Here is a 25,664-nt window from a genome sequence, read left to right as displayed (position 1 = left end):
ATGGAGCAATCTTCGGATCCGGCCTCGACCTTGGCGGCTGCCCCGGTCTCGAAGGCTTCGACTCCGACGACGTCGACACCTGTGGTCTCGAAGGCCTCGACCCAGACTCCGGCTGGAGTTTCGGTCTCGAAGGCCTCGACCTATTCTGCTTCGGTTACTTCGAAGACGACGCCATCCACGAAGTCTTCTACGGGGGGTAAGTCTCCGAGTTCCCTTTCAGGTGCCGTATCCAAGAAGCCACCAGAGTCCTCGGCACGTCCAGCTTCGAAGCGTACCTCCAAGATAAGGGAATACTCACCTTCGAGGTCGCCCTCTTTGGAGCGTACTGCTGCACCTACGAGGTCAGAATCTTCTGTCTCGGTGCCGATGCTGGAGGACATGTTAAAATCTATACTTACCACTCAGATTTCCTCTTTAGTGGCTCAACTGGTCCCGTCCTCGACCTTGCCTCGGACTGATCAGCCTGTCACTCAACCAGAGCTTCCAGTCTCCCGAGGCCGATCCCGGACACTGAAGAACATTTCTTCGTCGGATTCTTCTCCAGGCTCGCCTCCTCCGAAGCACCGGTCGAAGCATTCAAGACCTGTTACTTCCAAGCTTCGGAGGGAGTCTTCGACCTTAGATACCGAGACTTCTTTACCTCGCTCTTCGAAGACAAAGCATGGCTCCCGACATCATCGAGCCTCGACTCGAAGCCCTTCTCGATCGAGAACACCGTCGAAGCCAGTCCGTCGAGACAGTTCTCCTCACACCTCGACTCATTCTGTACCACGTACACCTGGTACTTCTCCATCCAGGAGCCTGAAGAGAAAACATTCTCTTACTCCACCTCACAGTGCAGCTTCTTCTGTTACTCTACGTCTGGAATCAGACCTTTCACCATACTCTAGAGAGGCTTCTCCATCCTACTCAGCTCTGCCTAAATCTCGCAGTGGCTCTCCTGAGGAAACATCTTATCCTAAATCAATTTCTTTTGCCAAATTTATTTTTGACATGGGCCAAGCTCTCAAGCTAGACCTTCATTCAGACTCCAAATATACTCCTGAATACTTAGCGGATATGGAACTTCCTCATCCACCGAAAGAGTCACTCAGATTACCTATGACTCCTGTTCTGCAGCAGACCTTCACTCGCAATATGGAAACACCTTATTCCATCACTGCTATCCCATCTAAGTTAGAATCCCGTTATCGAACGGTCCCATGTAAAGGCTATGAAAAGTCTCAACTCTCTCATCAATCTCTGGTAGTAGAATCATCATTGAAGAAAGCACATCCTTCCAAAATTTATGCTTCAGTTCCTCCTGGTAGAGAAGGCCGTACCATGGATAAATTTGGTCGACGTTTATACCAGAACTCTATGATGGCAAATAGAGTTCTTAATTATAACTACATATTTACGTCCTACTTCAACCATTTTCTAAAGATTTTACCTTCCTTTTACCCGGACATCTCTACCAATCGTCTATCAGAATTTAAAATTATTCTTAAGACTCTTTCTCAGTTGAGACTATTCATGTTACAAGCTTCCTATGATGCCTTTGAACTCTCGTCTAGAGTATCTGCATTTGCTGTAGCCATGCATCGGTTAGCATGGTTACGTATAGTGGACATGGATCCTAACCTTCAGGATAGATTGGCTAATCTTCCTTGTCAAGGAAATGAGTTATTTGATGACTCTATTGAGGCGGCTACCAAGCGTCTTTCAGAACATGAGCGCTCTTTTGCTTCCCTCATTCGTCCAAAACCTAAACCTGTACCAACTAGAGGTTTCAAACAAACTCCACGTCGCTATCCGCAGAAAACAACTCCTGCTTTTTCTAGACCTCCTTCTCGTCGGCCTCCTCCACAACAACGACAACAGAAGTCTCAGACCCCTGCTGCCACCAAGCCTGCTCAGTCTTTTTGACAATCTCGACCTGAGCATTCAAATTTCTCTGTTTCCAAATTCTCCCCTCCCCATAGGGGGTCGCCTGTCCACATTTTATCATCAATGGGAGCTCATTACATCAGATCTCTGGGTACTTACCATCATACGAGAGGGATACTCTCTTCGACTCCTTCAGGTACCTCCAGATCGCCATCCAAGAGAGTGTCTTTCAAATCAGTCGCATCTTCCCCTTCTTCTTCAAGAGGCTCGAGCTCTTCTTCTCCTGCGAGCAGTGGAGGAAGTTCCTCTTCCCCAAAGGAACTTGGTATTCTACTCCCGTTATTTTCTAGTTCCCAAAAAGACGGGGGATTTGCGACCGATTTTGGATCTCAGAGCTCTCAACAAATATCTAGTCAAAGAGAAATTTCGAATGCTCACTCTGCCAACTCTATATTCCTTGATGGATCAAGGGGATTGGATGTGCTCCCTCGATCTCAAAGAGGCCTATACTCATATCCCTATTCATCCAGCGTTTCGCAAGTACCTCAGATTCCAAGTAGGAAATCTTCATCTTCAGTACCGAGTTCTCCCCTTCGGATTGGCTTCTTCCCCCAGGGTTTTCACCAAATGCCTAGTGGTTGTGGCTGCAGCTCTTCGCAACCAGGGTCTCCAAGTATTTCCATACCTAGACGACTGGCTCATCAAGGCTCCCTCTTTTTCAGAGGTTATTGCAGCGACCCAACAGACTATTCTTTTTCTACAAAGTTTGGGATTTCACATCAATTTTCCCAAATCTCAGCTGACTCCTTCTCAGTCTCTCCAGTTCGCACTGTTCCCTCTAAGCTGAGCAGGAGTCCTCCACCCACAGTCTCACCAATAGAGGGTGCTGTTTTACTGTCACATTTTTCAATTGTGAGGGACAGGCAAGTTCTGCAGGACTCCAGGGAACATATCTGTCCTTAGCGACTGAAAATATTCCACCCCCTAGTGGTAGCAATGCAGCTGGAGGACACCTGCTCAGCTTAGAGGGAACACTGCGTTTAGTAAAGTTGAAAGTCTGGACACTATCAATCTGAGAGCATACCTTCCACAACCACGTCAGGACGCACTCCTTCAAATTTCTCAACAATTCTTCCAACTTTCCACTGTTCCAGCAAGGAGAATGATGGTTCTGCTCGGTCACATGGCTTCTACAGTTCATGTGGTTCCTTTTGCCAGACTTCACCTTCGCATTCCTCAATGGACACTGGCATCTCAATGGCAACAATCAGTGGATCCACCAACTCGACTGATTTCCATCACTCCTTCATTAAAGAAGTCTCTCCGTTGGTGGATGCTCTCTTTGAATCTTTCAAGAGGTTTACTGTTTTACCCTCTTCCTCATCAGAAGGTCCTCACAACCGACTCGTCAATGTACGCATGGGGAGCTCATGTGGACGGTCTTTGCACTCAAGGGCTCTGGACCCAAGCGGACCGGCGGTGTCCTATAAATCTGTTGGAACTCAGAGCGATATTCTATGCTCTCAAAGCTTTTCAGCATCTACTTCACGACATGGTGATTCTAATACGTACCGACAACCAAGTAGCCATGTATTATGTCAACAAACAGGGAGGGACGGGATCTCACTCCCTCTGTCAAGAAGCTCTGAAATTGTGGCATTGGGCGATTCTTCACAACATCTTCCTCAGAGCGGTTTATATTCAGGGTCAACACAATTGTTTGGCGGACAAATTGAGTCGTCTTCTACAATCTACAGTCTCTACATTTGACAGCTTGGTACCTTTCTATATAACAGACTTTTCTCAGTTCTCTCCGTCTGTTCAAGATATCTTACTTGCTTCCAGAAAACCATCAACTAGACAATGTTATGGTCAAAAGTGGACAAGATTTTCTGCTTGGTGTTCTACACGTAATTTACCACCCAGATCTGCTTCCTTGACATCAGTTCTGGACTATTTACTTCATTTATCACAATCTGGACTTCAGACTACATCTATCCGAGTCCACCTTAGTGCTATAGCTGCTTTTCATCAGCCCTTGGATGGAAAACCCCTTTCTGCACATCCTATGATTTCTCGTTTTATGAAAGGACTTCTCAATCTCCATCCTCCTCTTAAACCACCTCCTGTGGTTTGGGATCTCAATGTTGTTTTAGCTCAACTTATGAAATCTCCTTTTGAACCACTTGACAAAGCTCATCTCAAGTATCTCACTTGGAAAGCTGTTTTCCTGATCGCCCTCACTTCTGCTCGACGTGTCAGTGAGTTACAAGCGCTGGTTGCTGATCCACCTTTCACAGTTTTTCACCATGACAAGGTTGTTCTCCGTACTCATCCTAAATTCTTGCCTAAAGTTGTTTCAGAATTTCATATCAATCAGTCTATTGTTCTGCCTGTATTTTTTCCAAAGCCTCATTCTCATCCAGGAGAGGCGGCTCTTCATACCTTGGACTGTAAATGTGCTTTGGCTTTCTACCTCCAACGCACTCAGCTTCACAGAACATCTCCTCAACTTTTCATATCTTTTGATCCGAACAGGTTGGGTCGTCCTATATCAAAGCGTACCATTTCCAACTGGATGGCTGCTTGCATTTCTTTCTGCTATGCTCAGGCTGGTCTTCCTCTGCAAGGTCGAGTGACGGGCCACAAAGTTAGAGCTATGGCGGCATCTGTAGCTTTCCTCCGATCAACTCCTATTGAGGAAATCTGCAAGGCTGCCACTTGGTCCTCGGTTCATACTTTCACCTCTCATTATTGTCTGGATACCTTATCCAGGAGGGATGGCCATTTTGGCCAATCTGTTTTGCAAAATCTTTTTTCGTAATATGCCAACTTCCCTCCATCCCTTTCTACTTAGCTTGGAGGTCACCCATGTGTGGGAATATGCTGCCTGCTTGTCCTGGGATAAAGCACAGTTACTTACCGTAACAGTTGTTATCCAGGGACAGCAGGCAGATATTCCCACAACCCTCCCACCTCCCCTGGTTGGCTTCTTGGCTAGGTATCTGAACTGAGGATCCTCTCAGGAGATGCGCCCCCTAGTTCGGGCGGGAAGGCACGCGCGCAGGCGCGGTGCAGTGCTCGAAAGTTCGAGATCTTCAAGCAAGTTTGCTTTCGAGGCTGTCCGCTGTGGGGCTCCATCGGTGACGTCACCCATGTGTGGGAATATCTGCCTGCTGTCCCTGGATAACAACTGTTACGGTAAGTAACTGTGCTTTTTATGAAACAATGTAACCAGAATTAATTTTCCCATGAAATGTAATTTATTATGTTATGTAATTCTTATGTAATGTTATTTCTTATGAAATGTAATCAGAAATAATTTCCTATGTAACATATCCAGAAATAATCTCTGATATATGGTATCTATACTATCTGCTTTATCTAATAATTATTTTTCTTGGGTACTTTAGCTAGATTGTGAGCCTTCGGGACAGTTAGGGAACTTCTAAGTACCTTTTTTCATTTATTTCAATTTTTATTGCATATTTATGGTATCTATACTGTAAACTGCTTTGAACCTCACGGTATAGCGGTATATAAGAAATAAAATTATTATTATTATTTTAATATGTTGATAGGCATGACAGGTAAAGGATGTTACAGTAATCCAGGAGTCCCAGGATTAGGGACTGTGATTTGAGTTATTCTTCCCAAAGTGCATCACTTTGCCCTTCCTGCTATCATTTACACATATAAAAAAATGTCTTGTCCCCCACTTTGGATATGTACTGTTGTCTTTAACACCTTTCTAGTGTTACTGAAGGTTGTTTAAGTCCTTTAATTTCTCCTGAAAATTGTTTTGGTGGTTAAGGGGGCGGGGGGGTGGTAGACAGGGTTGGAAAAGGGAGGAGGGGAAGACAGATGCTCTACATCCTCAGTCTCTGGCTTATTGGGTAAATTTATTTTATGGAGTCTCTTATTTGCTTTGTTACATAAAAATACTGAGGAGCAGATGCATGGTGCTTTATATGGGTCAAAGTTCACAAGTCTTTCTGTCTGCATGCACTGGTAGAAGGGTATAACCTATCCATGTCGGACTGGTCTGGTAGGACTCGAGGAAGGATTCTCATGGACTGGGGGAGGGGGTAGGAGGAAGGGGCTATTTTGGAGGCTGGATAGGAGATTGGGGGCTTTCATGTATGCGGGTACCAGCTGATATATAGCAAGGGCTGCATATTGGCCGGACCCCTATAGTTTCTGGTGGCCATCCCTACAGAAGTTAGCCCTTAGTATTATTCAGTGCTAGTGGCCAAACATAGCCTGGCATTGAATATTGGGGGCTAATCTAGTCAGTGATGGTAAGTGTTTAAAAAATATGCAGTATATATTGACTGCCACAGGTTGAATATCAGGGGGATAACGATTAACCGACATAAAACAATTCAACAAAGAATTAATTAATGCAACAAGAGAAGTAATAGGAGGGAACAGGGACTATATAACAATCGTTAATAGTCTTTGATCTGCAGAACACATGAGGGATGGTATATTATTCCATTTTTGGAAAAGAAGGCTGAAATCCTAATGTTAATTTTTTTTATTTTATTTACTGTCTAGGACCAGTCACTTTACCTTCTTGTGCCTCAGTTTATCAAACTGTAATTATAATGCTGTTTCTCCCCATCTGCTTTGATATTTGGTAGCTTTCAAGCACTCCAGGTGTCACAAATGTGCTGCTTTTTCTCCGGAGGTGGAAACATGTTTCTGAAGTATTAACATATTAAGTGCATTAAGGTCTTGCTTAAAATCTAAATTATTATCTGAGCATAGTTGTTAAGGTTGAAATTTGTTTTTATTCCCTGGCTTGCTTTCTGTCAGAACAGTTTTCTCTGCTTCTGTACTTGAGTACAATTTAATTTGCATCCTGAAACAAGATTTTTTTTTCCCTGTTAGGCAACTGGGGCCCACACCTTGTTGTTGTCCGCAGTTGTAGGATGCTAAAGTGGGAGTTGGAATTTAAACGCTGGTGTCCTGGACTGAAGGTTCTTTTGCACTTTGACAACCAGAAAGAGTTTAAGAAGAGGAGACAGGTACAGCATGAACTGATTGCAAGTAGTTTCACCTAAGTGTTCTGCTCCAGTTTTAAAAATAAGAGAACTTGTTATATTAATACTCTTCTGCAGAGAGAGCTGTTATCTTAGCTGATTCCGTGTGTTTTGGGATATTTATAAAAAATATGTAAAATAAATTTGCATATATGAGTCCACCAGTGCATACAAATTTGCTATGAATGTTGATTGAAGATATCTTGGAAAGCAGACTGCGTTTGGGGGTTAGTAGGGCAGATTTTGGAAGCCATTGTCTTGGGTCCTTGGCTCTAAAGAAGATCTAAATGCACATGAACTGGTCTGTGCACTATGGAGTATTTATTGCTTGTGATTATTAGTTTCCAGTTAGAAAAAAAAAATAACTGAAAATTCTGTATAGAAAATAAACTTTTACTTGATAGTTTTGTTTAATGAAATAAAAATCTTCAGGATATTTAGGCAGAAAGTCATGTTCATAGAATTGCCATCCTTGAGAAGAATCAAGATTTCCCTCTTAATGTAGGCTGAGAGTAATCCTTTGGTAGACAGTTATACCAGGAACACTAATTAATGTGTTAAAATTATAATAATAATTATCATTTTACAGCACTGTACAGTGATAATAAATCCATACCCCCAACCATCTCATGAAGTGGTGGATTTACTAATGTGTTACCATCTAACACAGGCATTCTAGATAATTACATAAGAATAGCCTTTATTGGGTCAGTCCAGTGGTCCATCTAACCCAGTATCCTGTCTTTACGGAGGCCAATCCAAATCACAAGTACCTGGCAAAAACTCAAATTGTAGCAGCATTCCATGCCACCAATCCAGGGCAAGCTGTGACTCCCCCCATGTCTGTCTCAACAGGGACTGTAATTTGTTCAGGGACTGTTTTCTGACTCTTCGGAGTCCTCAAGAGTGGCTTTGCCAGATCTTATGTCTGCATCTCTGTATGAGTTGAATTTGATCTCTTAGCTGGCTCTGTCTACGTTTTCCTCTTGGCTTTGTGGAGTGCGCTCCCATTCTTCTGCTTTACCCTGGTACCCTGCTGCGACCTTCTTAATCTCAGAGTAGTATGTCTATCTGGAAGGCGCTCTTATAGCGTGGACAATATCTCACTTTTATCCGCTGGCACAGGACTGCCAGCAGCTTTTGGGTCAGCCTAAGGTGGATTTTTGAGTTGCACAGACTTCCAGCACCTATTTTCCCAGGGCAGGTGGTGCGGTGCTTACAGATATGCAGGACTGCCTTGTGGATGTTATCCTCTGGAGGCTTTTGCTGCAGCTGCTTTAGACATTAAGGCTGCTTCGGCAGCATCCTTTGTCGCTTGCACTTGTCTGTCTTAGCTGAGCTGCCTGAAGACTGAGGTTGTGGAGCTTCCTCCTCACCTTCTTATGCAAGTACTGGCTAAGGTGCCAGCGTACTCAGTTCTTGCTTGCTGGATGCTCTGGATCTGACAATGAGTTGCTCTTTCCACTTACAAGGCTCCTTTGGCTAAACTTTCCTTTAAGGAGCGGTTTTGGTTTGACAAGGGACTGGACAACCTCATGGTTTCTGTGGTAACCCATCCCTTGTGTCCCTGCCTGATAGCATATCCAGATCCTTTGGAGGTTCTGGTCACTCTAATTGTTCATGGCTCCTGGTGATTCTGCTCGTTTACGACTGCCACGTCTCTGGGATTTTCCGAGAGCTCCTGGCAGCGATACTCCGACTGCAGGTGCTTCCAGCCTTCTCCGTCCTGTTTCGTACACAATGGCACAATGATGCCAGGCTGAAGTATGCTCCTCTATAGAAAGGGGGCAGACTCTCAGTGACCTGCCAACCTGGGCTCACCTTTTGTCCAACCTGTGGTTCTTGGACATTCTTCGGTCAGGCTTCACATGAACATGCCTAGCTTTTACGGATTGGTTTGTGGACTCATCCGCATGTCACCTGCCACAGCGCTCAAGATGCAAGCCACTGCATAACACTTGTTGGATATTCAAGCTATAGAGCCGGAGCCACCCAATCTCTCAGGCTCTGACATCTACTCCATATATATCTTTATGCCTGAAAAAATTTTTAAAAAGGCTCCCTGAGGGCCTGTTCTGGATATCCAGCATGTAAATGTGGCTCTCATGGTTCCATGCTTTTGCATGGAGGCAGTGTGATTTGTCATTGCAGCGGTGGCCCTTGGAGAGTTCATCGCTGGATTTCACGGAAACTTACATGTACATGCTGATGTTTCCAGCCACATCGCGCATGCTTGCGATTTCATATATATATATATTTTTTTTTAAACCCCATGCAAACAATCATTGCCAGTTCTTGGCTCTCCGTACCTTCATCGAGGTGATGCTGGTCGTGGCAGCTTATTTCGGAACATGGGTCCGCCAGTACACCCTTACTTGGATGACTGACCGATAAGAGCTCCCTCGTTGACCAAGGGTTGCCATACTGTGGATCCGGTGATCCCCGTTCTGGAGGACCTTGGTTGAATTATGAGCTCCAGACAGAGCAATCTGACACCCATGCAGCCTCTGGAATATCTGGGTGTTCTGTTCAACACAGCAGCAGGTTGCACTTATTTACAGAGGCCAGCTGTTGGTAGCTGTGTTCTCACTGTTTCTTCCTTCTTTGAGGAACCTGCTTTATCGGCTTGGAGCTGTCTTCAGATCCTAAGGTCCCTGGCAGCCACATTTGATGTAGTTCCTTGGGCAAGAGCACAAAGGTGCCCTCTCCAGAATGCCTTCCTCTCTTTTTGGGCTCTGCACAAGACTGCATTATAATCTAGTCTTCCCTTGACTCCGGAAAATTGTGCTTTGTAGCTTCTCCCACAGTTCCTCTTCAGTGGCGTACCTCCTGGGTCATATTGATGACAGATACCAGCTTATGGGGCTAGGGAGTTCACTGTACTAGTCGCCCCATCCTATGAGATTGGAATCTGTCCCACTGGACATAGTCGATTGACATGGTTGGAGCTGGAAGCCATGCACCTCGCTCTGGTTCGATTCCAGAAGTTTCTGGAGGACCAAGTGGTTGGAGACTTCTCCGACAGCGCAATGGCAGTAGCCTAAGTCCCTTGCTGGGGAGGCGCAAAGAGACCCTCTCTGGCTCAGGAGGCTACTTTCTCTTTCTGTGGATGCAGTATATGTGGTGGGAGTCACCAATGTACCAGTGGACACTGTGGCGTTGCCGGTGCCCGTGGATAGGTTTGGCTCCTGACAGCGCTCAAAATAGCCCTCCTCCGACGTGCTTCCAGGAGAAGCTGGAAGTCCTGCTGGTCTCAAAGTTCAATAAAAGGAAACAAGATTTAAAAGAGTTAATTTCAAAAAATAACTCAAGTCTTAGTTTATTGGGTAAGGACCCTGAAACAGTCTTCTGTGTAATCTTAAACAAAAAGGTACAACCTGAACAAAAAATGAGCTGAAAACAGTATCCTACAGCTCACACCTTAATGCAGGTATTCCAGGTAAGTATAAGCAAACAATCTTCAAAGTTCTGCCTTTGACAAGAGGCAGCCACCACTAGACCACTTCTTTTCCAGCACAAAATCAGTGTGGTGTCCAAGCCTAGGTTAAGGAAGGCTTGGCCCCAGCCAACTTAAAAGTAGCTGGCGGGGGAGGGGAGTAGCCGAATCCACAAATTAATTCTGTTATCACAGAATGCCACAAATGGCCCCGCAATCCCTACCAAGGATGATAAGTGGATTCTTCCCCATAAACTACTTCCTCACCCACAGCATTCAAAAACCAAAAATATAAACTTAAACAGTCCAGCTCATTTCAGCTTCACACAACAAAAAAAAAAGTTTTTACTTTCAGGCTTCACAACAGGAGTTCAGCACTGCTCTCATTCTTCACTCAAAGTACAAGCAGTTGCTGAGAAGAAGTCTAAACAGTTGCTAACCTGAGCAAGTAGACAAAAATCTCCCAGTCATGAAACTTAATTGTCTTCCATAGGAATACCTTCAGGAATGCTAGCAGTTTCAAGGCAATCCATGAGTTCTAGTTCTGCTGGCTGGTTAGCAGCAGGGTCAGTGTCTGAATCCACCATCTCAATGTCTGTAGAGCAGTGAGGGTCAGGAGCACAGTCCTGAACACCTCCTTCCTGAGCTGGCTCAGGGCAGACTGCCTGCCTTCTCCTCAGAGCAGCCTCTAATGCATTGAGGCGGACACGCCCTGTTCTCTGAGGGGGAGGGGCAGCATGCAGCTTCTGCCTAACTTTCTTAGGAGCTGTAATCAGTTCCTGCAGCTGAGAGTTAGCAGGGGAGGTGGAAGAGATCTGTGGCTGTTCCAGGCTATTACCTTCATCGTCTCCCACTCCCCGGAGATCAGCTAACTGAGATTTAAAGGGAAATAGAGAATTTTCCCTATTCTTTGTCTCTAGCTTATCACATTGGTTAGCCCTTCTGATGGCTGGGCTAGGTTTAGCCAAACCCTTACCTGACACAAACCGAGCTTTATGGCTAGCAGACACGCTTTGGTTCTGGGCAAGTGGCAGCTCTCCTCAGTGGTGTTCCAAACCATTGTGCAGCACTGGGATCAGCCCCACTTCATCCTCATAGCCACGGCACTGATTATGGTAATAAGTGCATTGCCGAAGTCCTGTGCATCTGTCTTGTGGCTGCAGTAGTAAATGATGTTAAGAAAACCTTGTGAGTTGAAAAAAAATAAAAGTAATGACGCTTTTTTTCTAATACTAGAAAGCAGGAATGAAACCTACATTCAGATGAGTTGATTGTTTCTGATATATATTTAAGGTTTCTCAAAAGATATTCTAATCTACTGGTTGAAGTTTTCCAGATTTACAAGGTTCTATATTGGTCTTGCTTGTGTTTTGCAGGTGTGGGCAGAGCCTAACAGTTTTAATATCTGTATTACGTCATACAAGCAGCTGTTCAAAGATCACCAAGCATTCCAGAAAATGAGCTGGAAATATCTAATCCTGGATGAAGTGCAGCAAATCAGGAATATGAGCCGGAAGCACTGGGAGGTGTTATTCAGTCTTCGAAGGTCCTTAAAATACACTTGAATTTATTATTACTTTTCCTATTCACCATTTGGACATGAAAATTACTCTATTTAATTTTATTTGCAAATTCTCTCATTTTATAGCTCATTTAGATGATTGGTGGAGGAGGTACATTTTAGAACAGCAAATCTTTAGCTTCCTTTGCGATAGCAGTTTCTAGCGCGGGAAGCTGTGCTGAATGTCCTGCACTGCTCCTGACGCTCATTGAGTTCCTATGAGCGTCAGGAGCAGCGCGGGCCATTCAGCGTTCTTGGCAGTCCATTCTGAATGCCATTATTGCTGCTGCAAATCATCTCAGACAACAATTTTGAAAACGTTATTTATTTTAGCTGTGGTTTTTCATTCTGTGTTATAGTCTCACTTGAACTATGGTTTCGTGACCCATAGTTTTAGAAATTCAAATTACTCTATAATATTGGTTCTTATAAAGGAATTTGAAGCAAGCAGGCTGTAAACCCGGCCCATGTGCCTCAGACCCCACCCTCAGGAGGGGCCTAAGGCTACTGGGCCTATTCCGGTTGGCCCAGGCGCCTCAGGCCCCATCTGTGGGTGGGGTTTGAGCTGCCTGGGCCAATCAGACTCTAAGCCAGCCATTCCTTTTGGATGTTTTTATTTGATAATGGACATTTTCCCTGCTTCTACTTTCAATATTTAAGGCCTTAGGCCAAAAGGGGACTTAGACTTTTTTTTTTATTATGCCCCTCCATGGCTATTCTAGCAGTTTTACCCAGCCAAAGAAATTTTGTAAGAATACCATTTAGTTTTTTATAAAAAGTAATTATCAAGATAAAAATCTCTCTTTCTAACAGTTTTGGTGCCAATATGCTCAAAAAGTAATTTGGGTGTCAAAGAATACTTTGTGTTGGCGATTTTAAGATGTTTAATTATGTGGGTTTTGGTTTTTTGTGATCCTAATTTACACCTATAGTCTCAAGTATTTTTCACATGCATGGATAACACCTACCTGGCTTAATGAGCTGTTTGCATGCTGTAAAAATATTTGAAAAGTTGTTATGGTAAGAGCTCTGATTAATGAGTAATTTCTTGTTCACAGCCAACGCCGGCTGCTGCTGAGAGACACTCCTTTGCAGAACACCTTGATGGAATTGTGGACCATGGTTCACTTCCTGATCCCAGGAATCTCCAGGGCATATCTTGATTTTCCAGTGAAAGCAAGTAATGAAGAAAACCAAGACTACTGCCATAAAGTGGTCATCAGGTTGCATCGAGTATGTTCTTTCTTTATATCTCTTCCCTTATTCTTTGTGGATTGTCTAGTATTCTGGCATGGCACGGTCAAAACCTTTGTTCTGGTCCTGGCTTAGCCTCTTTATGATCTGTCTGCTGAGAGTTGAAAGTGCAAAAGAGTATATAGTACCTTCTGCTGATGAACTTATAAATAGCCTTGCTATTTATTGGCTTGGTTCAAATCCCATTGCTGCTTCTTGTGATCTTGGGTACAAAATTAGATTGTAAGCCCTCCAGGCTATTTAGTGCCCTAGACAGTGGTTCTTAGACATGTCCTGGGGGGCCAACCAAACGGGTTTTCAGGAAATGAGTTTCCTAATGAATATGCATGAGGCATATTTGCATGCCTCTTATCTCTGTTATATGCAAATCTATCTCATGCATATTCATTAGGGATATCTTGAAAACCCGACCTGCTGGAGGTTCCCCAGGACAGGTTTAAGAACCACTACCCTAGAAGAAATGCTATTATCATTTGACCAAAATATTTATTTATGAATCTGTTTGTTTCTAATGATATTGACCTGGTTAGATTATTGCAATGCATTATACCTAGGTATTTCTATAACGAGGTATAATGAGGGCAGAAGGCCCTCATTTGGGCCTTCTGCCTGTTTAGCCTTCAGGCTTTCAACTTGTGTTTTTTCGGTCTCGGTATTGCAACCATTGTGTTTTTTGAACTTACTGCTGAGATTTTTCCTCTCATGTTGAGGCCTTCTTGCGACCCATATCGCTCGTTGATCTGCACAACTGGTGCCAGAGCATCGAGTGGACTCTTGTACCCACTATCTTACATTGAAAAAACGCTCTCTTAAGGCTCAATGCATTCACAAGAGAAGCTTTTTGGAGTGGCCATGGCCTCGGAGGCCAAATCGGTACCGACGGTACCGGCACAGATGCCTCCCTCGATGTTGGACTCAGTTCCTGCATTGGGTTAACCTACTAAGAAGTCATCCTCATCTCAGGCATCTTCAACATCAAATCCCTCGATGTATGCCAAGAGTCGACGCCACCATCGATCTCCTTCAGTACAGGATGTGTCTCCTTTAAGGTGTGCTTCCTCATCAAAGTCACCCAGGCGTCAGCACCAATGGTACTGGCTGTTGAGCCAATGGTACCAGTGCAGTCCTTCCAGGACCAACTTAAGGAGTTTTTCCAATGGGAGCTGGCTGTGCTGTTTAAAGCACATGCAGCACCAGTGCTTGCACCGAGTCCCTCGCTAGAGCTTGCGATCTTCAGGCTACTGGCAGCTTAAACACACTGTCTTCGGTGGACCCGGAAGCTTTCTCCTCTGCTTCAACTTCCTGTCCCTGCAGATAACATTATGTATGTGCTTTTGTAACCCGCTTATGTTTAAGCAGGAAATAAGTTTTTAAATAAATAAATTACCCTCTAATTAGCTTTACTAGGAGCACTTGCAGAATAACATAATTTTATGTTCGTTCATTTGATGTGTTGCCTTTCAAGATATTGTCAAAGTGGCTACATTAACAAAATAAACCAACAGATCAGACAATACTGATACAAAGAAAACATAGTTACAATTTCAGGAGAGAGAGTTCAGAGGAAGAAACATAAAGAACATAGATAAAGGGGCCACTGATCCAATAGGCTACCGTGTTTCCCCCAAAATAAGACAGTGTCTTATATTAATTTTGGGCCCCAAAACACACTAGGTCTTATTTTTGGGGTAGGTCTTATTTTTTTCATGTACAATGATCATCTCTCCCTTCCTCTCTTCCACCCCAATTATTCCTCTTTCCTTTCTCTCCTCCATACATGCAGCATCTTTCCTCCCCTCTCACTCATTCCCTTGTGTCTGCCCTTTGCAGCATCTTTCTATCCCTCCCTCCACTCCCTCCTATGCAGCAGAACCCTTGCACTGTGCACAGCATCTTTCTATCCCTCCCTCATGCAGAACCTTTGTCCAGCTTCAGTACCTCCCTTCCATGCAGCAGAACCCTTGAGCAGCCCCCTGCCCCTGCAATGCAGCCGAACTCCTTCTGACCCTCCCATCCTTCCCTCTCTTCCTCCCATCTGAACCCCGCCGACCGCGAGACCTACATACCTCCCTACAAAGAGCAGTGTTGGCAACAATCTAAACAGGCTGCATTGTGGCCTTCTCCCACTGGGGCTTTCCATGTGCTGTGTTGCTGATGACATTGTAGATATCTTGAAAAGCCAGACTGGCCTGATGTGCCCAAAGAATTAGAAAAGTTAGAGAAAAGGGCAATGATATTCATAAAGGGAACGCGACACCTTCCCTATTAGGAAAAGCTAAAGTGGCTAGGGCTCTTCAACTTATAGAAGAGACAGCTCAGGCGAGATATGATAGAGGTCTATCAAATACTGAGTGGAGTGGAATGATTAAATGGAATCACTTGTTTTACTCTTTCCAAAAATACTAGAACTAGGGGATATATGCAATGAAGCTACTAAGTAGTAAATTTAAAACAGACCGGAGAAATTACTTCTTCACTCAACAGTGAAGAAGAAGGGTCACCTTCGAAAGCTCATCATATACTGAGTTAGTCCAATAAAAAAGTATTACCTTATTTCCTTTATTTGTTTTATTTCTATATATTAGTGATGCGGCAGAGGGAATGCCCCGGCGGAAGAAGGCTGTGAAGCAGCCTGTTTAGAGTGCTGCTGACGCTGCTCTTTGTAGGTCTCAGGGTTGGCGGGGTTTGGATGGGAGGGAGAGATGAAAAGATGGGAGGGTCTACGGGGGCAGGGGGAAGCGCTTCTCCCAGTGAATCCAGGGACTAGGGCTTATTTTTGGAGTAGGGCTTACATTAAGACCTACCCCGAAAATCATGCTAGGGCTTATTTTTGGGTAAACATGGTAGATCATAAGGGAACATGCTTGAAGTACCTGTAAAAGATATGTAAACCGCTGAGAACTCTGTAAGATTCAGTGGTATTTCAAATTTGAATAAACATAAACATAAGAGTTGCCATACTGGGACAGTAAGCCCAGTATCCTGTTTCTAATAGTGGCCAATCTAGGTCACAAGAATAAAACAGATTTTATGATGCTTATCCTATAAATAAGCAGTGCATTTTCCTAAGTTCATCTTTAATAACTTATGAACTTTTATTTTAGGAAATTATTCAAACCTTTTTTTAAACCCTGCTAACTGCTTTTACCACATTCTCTGGCAACAAATTCCAGAGTTTAATTACATGTTGAATGAAATGGTGTGGTGCCCATGCTAGTCCACTTTTCAGGGTAATATATAGAAATAAAACAAATAAAGGAAATAAGGTAATACTTTTTTATTGGACTAACTCAGTATATGATGAGCTTTCGAAGGTGACCCTTCTTCTTCACTGTTGAGTGAAGAAGTAATTTCTCCGGTCTGTTTTAAATTTACTACTTAGTAGCTTCATTGCATATATCCCCTAGTTCTAGTATTTTTGGAAAGAGTAAAACAAGTGATTCCATTTAATCATTCCACTCCACTCAATATTTGATAGACCTCTATCATATCTCGCCTGAGCTGTCTCTTCTATAAGTTGAAGAGTCCTAGCTACTTTAGCTTTTCCTAATAGGGAAGGTGTCGCGTTCCCTTTATGAATATCATTGCCCTTTTCTCTAACTTTTCTAATTCTTTGGGCACATCAGGCCAGTCTGGCTTTTCAACATATCTACAATAAATATACATGGAGTGGCTGTGTCCTGAGGACCAGGCTGAGAATCAGTGGGCTACATTGGACTCAAAGCTGTTACTGAGTCCCAAGTGCTGGAGTAAATTACCATATCTTGTTTTTTGTCATGTTGATAAGGCTTTGTGCTCATACAATAACCGTCTTAAAAGATCTAGTATAAAAGAAACTTGAAGAAGATAATGGCTTGAAGAATTAATTACAGTTTAAGAACATAAGAACATAAGAAATGCCTCTGCTGGGTCAGACCCGAGGTCCATCGTGCCCAGCAGTCCGCTCACGCGGTGGCCCAACAGGTCCAGGACCTGTGCAGTAATCTTCTATCTATACCCCTCTATGCCCTTGAGATCAGGCTGGTCATAAAATTGTTATAAATACATCCTGCAGTATTATTTTGAGATTTTGATATGTATCCCAGATTATTGCTGTGAGTGAAAAAGAATCTTTATAAAAGAAGAGTCTCCCTTTTCCAAACATTTTATTACCTGTTTGCCATCTAGCAGTCTGTATTGGAGACAGTTAAACTCCAGTTAAAGAGCCTGGCTAGTGGGAGGATGAGCTAATTTGCTTGTAGAGTAAGGACTGGGGAGGATAAATACAGTTTTAAGAAAGCAGTTTATGAAATTATGCTTATGATTAGTTTGCTGCCTTTTTTTCAGATGACTCAGCCATTTATTTTACGAAGATCAAAAAGAGATGTTGAAAGGCAGCTAACCAAGAAATATGAACATGTGTTAAAATGTCACCTCTCTAATCGGCAAAGGGCCTTGTATGAGGACGTCATGTTACAGACAGGGTAAGGACTTGTGCTACAGATGGGCTACTGGGCTATGCATATTTATTTATTTATTTATTTATTCAATTTTTAGCCCGTTCTTCCAAAAGAGCCCAGAACGGGTTACAAAGTACATCCATAATAATCCAGACAGAGCAGAGATGACATTTTACATAAATTACAATATAGACATGACAATAAAACATATGTACTAAGTAGCATCTGGTGAAATTAAGTGACAAAGGTGAGTTGACTGGGTGGCATTTCAGGGTGAATGACTTTAAGGCGCTGGGTTAGTAAAGAGGAAGGTTTTCACGGCCTTCCTGAAGTTCCAGAGTCCATCTAGTGATCTGACAGATGGAGGGATTGTGTGCCAAAGTTTGGGTATGAAATGTGAGTAGGAGCGTTTGTGGGCAATTTCAGTTTTGAGGGAGCGGCCAGAAGGTATGGTCAGTCGTTTTTCTCCTTGGGACCTCAGTGGTCGTTTTGGGAAGTAGATTTGTAGTTTAGTTTTCATGTAGTACAGAATCGTTTCATGGAAGGTTTTGAAAGCGAGGAGCAGAGCCTTGAAGGTGCAGCGTTTTTGAATGGGCAGCCAGTGCATGGAAGCTAATGCAGGGGTAACATGGTCGCGGATGCATAGAAGCTCTTACAAAAATGCTTTTAACTCATGAAGGCAAAGAAAGTAAAATACAGTCAAACCTCGGTTTGCGAGTGTTTTGAAAGACGAGCAAAACACTCCAGCAAACTTTGACTCGCAAACCGAGTGTTGCTTCGGTAAACGAGCGCTTACTCACGTGTCTATATTTCCTCTCTGTGTATGCAGCGGCGGCACCGATAGAAACTGCAGGGCACAGAAGGCAAAGGCTTCTGCGGACAGGGCCTGGCACAGCTCCAGAGGCACCCAAGCGGCACATGGGGTGGGGGGTGGGAGAAAGTGGAGAGTGCAGGGAGGAAGGGGTGGAGGTAAGGCCGGCCTGAACCACTGCTGTCACTAGAAAATGAAGGGCCGGGTCAGAGCATGCTGCGACTCCCCACATGGCCAGCCCCCCATCAGTGAGGGCTGTTGAGCTACCAGCTGTTCACGTGAGGCCACTGGAAGCTGCTGCCAAGCTGTAACAATATGCGGAGACACCAGCACACCTCAAACATTGCCGGAGTCTGAGAACGCCAGGGCAGTCGCATGGATGCCTGTCCTCCTGCCAGCTGTGCACGCGCCTATTCAGCCGCTTCCCACCCAATTGCGGGGCACTGCCAACCAAAAGAGAGCTCTGGGCTGCTGCCGTTGCACCATAAACAGGACAATCCTGCACTTTCCTGAACTCAGGCGAGTGTTGGGTTGCTAAAAAGGCTACCACTGACAATATAGGAGCCCGCTGGAAGACCTGTGGTTGTTAGAGGCAGAGATGCTGGCAGCCAGCTCATTGGTGACGCTTCACGGAGGACTACTAATTCCTGGACTGCAGGTGACAGTGGTGCTGGCACTTCACCATGCCACACACAGTGGAGCTCCCGATGCTAGAGAAGCTAGAAGTGAAGGAAGTGAGTCGGGAGATGAGGGAGGTACAGTAGTCGGTCTCATTTGTTCCGGCTCCTTTTGGCTAAGGAAATGGGTTTAATTTCCTCTACAGTTCCTTGTGACTCTGGGCAAAGTCACTTAACCCTCCCTCTTCTGCATCTACTTACTATCCATACCAGTTTTTGAGATGTGGAACGAATCGTCTGAGTTTCAGTTATTTTTTATGAGGACATGCGCTTTGATATACGAGTGCTTTGGATTATGAGCATGCTTCTGGAACAAATTATGCTCGCAAACCAAGGTACCACTGTATTTGTTTTGCACCTTCACTGTGACCAAAGGTTGCAATCTAATTGTCAGTTACTAGTTGTAGCATTTGAATGGAAGTATCTAAAAGTAAAATACTGGTCCCCATGCAGGAAAAGTGGGCAGCACTGAGGCATTCAACCTTAAGACAGCTTTTCTGTTATCTCTCAGCCTCAGCTCCTTGTGCAGATTATTTTTGGAAATCAGACTAAAATGTGAAAAAGAGAGAGAACTCTGCCTTAAAAAAAGTTTTTCTCTTTTTGACTTCTCATAAAAATTATGCATATAGATTATACTTCCCTCTCCGTATTCGTGGGCAGAGCCAGCACGCGAATATGGAATATTCGCGAATAACTTTTGGGTCGGCTCTGACCCACCCCCGCCTCCCTCCCGGCATCCCAGACCTTACCTGGTGGTCTAGCGGGCTTTTGGGGTAGGAGCGATCTTCCTACGCTCCTGCCCCGTGCAGATCACTCATATCAAATGGCTGCCGTGAGTTCCTGTAGTCTCTCGAGACTACGATGGGAGCTCCCCGCAGCCATTTGCTATGAGTGATCTGCACGGGGCAGGAGCATAGGAAGATCTGGGATGCTGGGAGGGAGGTGGGGAAGGTGCGGAATGCAGCTTTATTTAAAAAAAAAAAATAATAAAATAAAATTCACGAATAACCGAATCCGCGGATGCTGAAACTGCGGATTCAGAGGGCTCACTGTACAGTAAAACCTTGGATTGCAAGTAACTTGGTTTGCAAGTGTTTTGCAAGACAAGCAAAACATTTTATTAAAGTTTAACTTGATATACAAGCAATGTCTTACAAGTACATACAGTATACACACATCACAACTCTCTGACGCTGCAGAAGTGTAGTGACTTCTAAATGAGCGAGGTCTTGCAATACAAGTACATACAGTATTTTGTATTAAAGTTTTTGGGTTGTGGAATGAATTATCTGAGTTTCCATTATTTCTTATGGGGAAATTTGCTTTGATGTACAAGTATTTTGGGTTACAAGCATGTTTTCGGAATGAATTATGCTCGTAAACCAAGGGTTTATTGTACTTACTTAGTTTCTAACTCTGGCAAAATGTATAGTATTTATTTAGTGGATTGCTGTGAAAGGAAGGCTTCTCTTTCTATCTCATTTAACTATTTAACCCCCTCTTTTACTAACGCATAGTGTGGGTTTTAGCGCCGGCAGCGGCGGTAACTGCTTCGACGCTCATAGGAAGTCTATGAGTGTCGGAGCAGTTACTGTCGCTGCTGGTGCTAAAACCCACGCTATGCGTTAGTAAAGGAGGGGGTAAATGTTCGAACTGTAGCAATGAATAATGATTTTTTGTTGATGATTGAGCAGAACCCAGGAAGCACTTAAGAGTGGCCACTTTGTCAGCGTGCTCCACATCCTGATGCAGCTGCAGAGGATTTGTAACCATCCAGATCTGGAGGTGCCCCGGCCATCCCGCTCTCCTTACGTCTCTGAAGCACTGCAATATAACACGGCTTCACTGGTTCTGACAGTCCTGAACTATGACCATTGGATGGTGAGTTACAAATCAGACTAAGATGCCTTTCTCCACGGAGATTAAATAAACAGTAAGCAGTGAGGGCATTATCAGCATTACAATCTCACAGTGAGCATATTAGCAACAGTGGGAAAGCATACATCGGGACAATAACAGCAGTCTTTAGATAGTGGAGTGGCTGCTTTTCACTTCTGGGCACTAGTTATTGAAAGACCCAGCCTGGAAGTTCTTAGTCCAAGCTTATTCATTCTAGTTAAATCATATCTTTACTGAATTAAACTTATGTAAAAGGGCACATTTTTCTCTTTAATGCCAACTAGCACAGCGACATGTCTATATTTGATCTGATTGGACTGGAGAATGAAATGAGTCGCTATGAAGCACAGGTATTACCCAAGCTAAAAGTGACCAAGAAGCTTATTGATGAAATCTCCAGCTCTCCAGACCCTCCCCCCAGACCTGCTCTAGTCAAGATCAAACCAAACAGGTACAGATTGTGTGTGTGTGTACTGTGCTGTCAGTGTGATAAACTATTGAGAGGTTATCTGATACCAAGAATTTATTTTTGTTCCTTGACCTGTGATGGCTGTTGAGTTAGTAGCTTTCACTCAAGAGTGCATACTTTTTGCATGCATATGCAGTCAAGCAGTTTAATAAAAGCCATTTTATGCCTGTAAAACATGCTTTATAGTGTCAAAAGCAGTCACTGCCAGGTGTGGCCACTTGGCTTCGGAGCTCTGGTGGCACAGTAATACAGTAAGTCCCTGTTAACCCCCCCAGTAAAATTGAGAGAAAGTGGATGAAGGTTGGAGAGCTGATTGACCACTTAAAAACACTTGGAAGCATTCAGATATGCTGCAGTAGTGAGAAAAGGATGGGAGCTGAGTGGAGCACTTGATGGTAGGGAAGATCCAAAAATAGCGGCAGGCTGCTCAGACTTGGATAACGAGCAGACAGGGATCAGAGAGCAAGCAAAGGTTCCCATTGGAGAGAGATGCAAAAGTGGCTTAGTGAACTTGAGAAAGAGTTCAGAATGGTAAGGGCTGAAATTAAAGAAACAGTGGCTAAACTAAGGGGAGAAGTTACAACCTGAGGCTACAGAATAGAGGAGGCAAAGGAAAAAGTGGAGCAACACAAGAAGGAGGTCACTGAATTGCAGATGCAAAATGAGGAATTGACACAGGAGAAGCTGGAGGATATAACGAAAAGACCAAGGTGCTGCAGTATAGGGATTCTTGAAGTACCCTTAGAGGAGCAGTTCCAGGACAGTGCAGAAGTGGTAAAGGGAGCTGTGCATAGTGGTTTTGGGGAGCGATGCTGAAGGAGTCATTAATGCCTCAGGTGAAAGTTGAAAGGGGACATACAGGTAGAAGCAACTTAAGGACTTGCCTGCATGATTATAGAATAAGTGATGTAAAAAGTGAGGAAAATGGGAGCAATCTTGTGGAAAATCTGTAAAGGAGATTTTTCAGGATCTTTCCTTGACAGTACTACAGAAAAGGAGAACATGAGGGAAGCCACAAGATGGCATGAGGGAAGCCACAAGATGGCATTCCCTACGCCTGGAATAAATTACCCAAATTTGTCTGTCAAGCTCCTTCTCTTCCTTTGTTTAAAAGCAGAGTGAAACCCCACCTTTTTTATATAGCCTTCAATCCATAACCCTACTCCTGACTGCCCATCAACCCAGCCAGCAGATTAACCGTTCCCCTTAACTGTATCCATGACATCCTGTTTGTCCTTTTAGATTGTAAACTCTTTCGAGCAAGGACTGTATTCTTTTTGTGACTGTACAGCACTGCATATGTCTGGTAGCGCTATAGAAATAATTAATAATAATAGTAGATATATGACGAAGGGGACAGATAGGGAAAATGCTTGAGTACCTGATTGTAAAAACCGCTTAGATAACCTTGATAGGCGATATATAAAATCCTAATAAACTTGAAACTTGAGATACAGACTAAACATTTCGTGAGAATGAAGGGGAAAAGATGGTAAAGAGCAAATTTTAGAAAACGTATGGCTATCCATGTGAACATCAAAAGGAGTGATTACAATAATTTATAGATTTTGGGGAGGGAACATAAAAAATATAATTTATTAGAATGGGAAAGCTAAGTGAGAAAGAATGGAGGGGGATTTTTGGGAAGGCAGGGAAGGCATTATAAGTGTGTCAATTGAGGAGAATGTTTATAAGATAATGTATAGGTAGTACTTTACCCCATCGAGAATTTTATGGGTTGTTATAAACAAGCCGGGATCAATTTCAGTAGTAGATAGTGATGTACCTAATTTCAATTGTCAATTTATTGATACACTTGTTGTAAGATGTAAAAATGAATAAAGATTGGGGGAAAAAAAAAATAATTTTATGGGTTTACTAAAGGTAAATCATGCCAAACAAATCTGATTGAATTTTTTGATTGGGCGACCAGAGATAATTGGACCAAGGACATATGCTAGATGTAATTTACTTAGATTTCAGCAAAGCCTTTGACACGGTACTTTATAGGAGGCTCTTGAACAAATTTGACAGACTGAAGTTAGGAACCAAAGTGGTGAACTGGATTAGAAACTGGTTGGCAGACAGACGCCAGAGGGTAGTGGTTAATAGAATTTGCTCGGAGGAAAGAAAGATGAGTAATGGATCAAGGCTGGGCCCTGATCCTGTTCAATGTGTATGTGAGCGACATTGCCGAAGGATTAGAAGGAAAGGTTTGCCTCTTTGCAGATGATACCAAGATTTGTAACAGATTAGACTCTAAGGAGGAAGTGGAAAACATGAAAAAGGATCTGCAAAAGTTAGAGGAATGGTCTAATATCTGGCAACTTAAATTCTTTTTTTTAAAATTCTTTATTCATTTTTACAACTTACAGCAAGTGTATCAGGAAATAACATTTGAACTTAAAAACATCACTTGTCCCTGAAACATGGCCTTTTGGAAATCAATTTGGTCCCAAATTAATTGTTTATTAGAAAACCATGTAGCTCTATCATATGATACAATTCTATTTGGAACGTCCATGAGAATAAAAAGTCAAATTTCATCTAGCAATAATAAACTTTTATTAATAATGACAGGAGTTGCCATTCAACATATCACCAGAAATTGGAAAAAAGACTTAATTACATCTTCTGGTGGAATTCGTTATGCATATATACAAAATGGAAAGAACAATTGCCATACAAAAAGGGAATTATAATAATTTAAAAAAAATTGGGGGGCATCGATAACATACTGTAATGATTAGACACTTTTTTTACATTAAAAGTATAATTATAAAAATGGGAAAGGGGGGATATATTGCTATATTATTGGTTTAATCAATATTTTGAATATATTACATGTATGATATGTTTGATTTACAATAATTGAGGAAAGGGAGGGTGCGGGAGGGGCTTAATATATGTATTGAAAATGATAATAGGAAAGAATTTCAATTGATGTATATGATTCAATTGATGTAATATTGTACACTTGATGTAAAATGAAAAATGAATAAAGAAATGGAAAAAAAACAAAACAAAAAACATCACTTGATTTTCTATTATAATCATCTTAAATTAATAAAATTTATCCCCTCCCATCCCTACCATATAATATGCATTCACATATATCATACAATATATTCTTTTCTATTAATCCAAGCATTTAATAAAAGATCAGAAACCCCTCCACCCCTACCCCCTCATTTTCAATTGTATTATTAAGGGAAAAATGTTATCTACTTATTACAATACTCTGTTAATGGCCCCCAAACATCCCAAAATTTACTAAAATGTCCTTTCTGTGTGGCTAATGTTCTTTCCATTTTATATATGACACAAAGAATTCCACCAGAAACTGTAGTTCAATCTACTCCAATTTTTCCAATTGAATGTAATCTTTCCTTCAGAAGCAAAATGCTGATGTATATTTTATACAAGAGTCACATCTGTCATTAATAGAATCTAAGAAATTGAAAGGAGGTTGGGTTTCTAAGTGTTTTTTTGCTCCAGCAGTAGGAAAAAAGGCTGGGGTTGCTATTTTAGTGAATAGGAAATGTTCAGCTGATTTTCAATTGATTGCTTTGGATCCTTTAGGACGCTGGGTGCATGTTAAAATGGTTATGGGAAATACTACCCTGGATTTATTCAATGTGTACACTTCAAATTCGAATCAAATGGAATTTTTCAAACATTTACAACAGTTATTACTGCCACTGGCTGCTTCTAATTTAGTAGTGGCTGGAGATTTCAATGCTGTAATAGATCCAATTATGGATAAAAAAAAACAAGTAAAATTATAAAATCGTTAGGGCTAGATAATTTAATACAATCTTGTGATTTAATTGATATATGGCGTATTCTTCATTTTAATGATCGAGAGTTTTCCTTTTGTTCAGCGTGTGACTAAAGCTATTATAGATTCTATAATTTTGTCTGATCATGGTGGGGTATGGATCGAGTTAACATCTGATGAACAAGTTTGTTCTAAACCAATTTGGAGATTTGATAATACTCTACTTGCTGATTCTAAATTTCTAGGAGATTTTAAATTAAAAATGAATGAGTTTTTCCAACTTAATACCTCTGTGGATATAAGTATTGAAACATGGGATGCATTTAAGACAACTATGAGAGGTAATATTATTTCTTATTCGGCATATATTAAAAAACAACTCAAAAAACAATTTTTTGAATTAGAGTATGAAATTAAAAG

At 42.6% G+C, this 25,664-nt stretch overlaps 1 protein-coding gene across 8 annotated transcripts in view; it reads left to right on the top strand.

The window, feature by feature from the left end:
• EP400 (E1A binding protein p400) overlaps positions 1-25,664 on the top strand; it is a 285,750-nt gene that overhangs the window by 111,244 nt on the left and 148,842 nt on the right. For all 8 annotated transcript variants that reach the window (XR_004540299.1, XM_033954163.1, XM_033954160.1 and 5 more), the window contains 6 exons: positions 6,766-6,902; positions 11,730-11,899; positions 12,973-13,147; positions 17,495-17,631; positions 20,790-20,976; positions 21,279-21,445. Coding sequence is in view for 7 of the 8 variants with exons in the window: in XM_033954163.1 (XP_033810054.1) it covers positions 6,766-6,902; positions 11,730-11,899; positions 12,973-13,147; positions 17,495-17,631; positions 20,790-20,976; positions 21,279-21,445 (973 nt within the window). In the remaining variant the exon portion in view is untranslated. The remainder of the gene's footprint in view (positions 1-6,765; positions 6,903-11,729; positions 11,900-12,972; positions 13,148-17,494; positions 17,632-20,789; positions 20,977-21,278; positions 21,446-25,664) is intronic.

Source organism: Geotrypetes seraphini, chromosome 8, assembly GCF_902459505.1.
Source record: "Geotrypetes seraphini chromosome 8, aGeoSer1.1, whole genome shotgun sequence".
In the NCBI taxonomy this organism is placed as follows: Eukaryota; Metazoa; Chordata; class Amphibia; order Gymnophiona; family Dermophiidae; genus Geotrypetes; species Geotrypetes seraphini.
The sequence above is the reverse complement of the archived record's forward strand: the minus strand, read 5'-3'. Positions and strand labels throughout refer to the sequence as shown.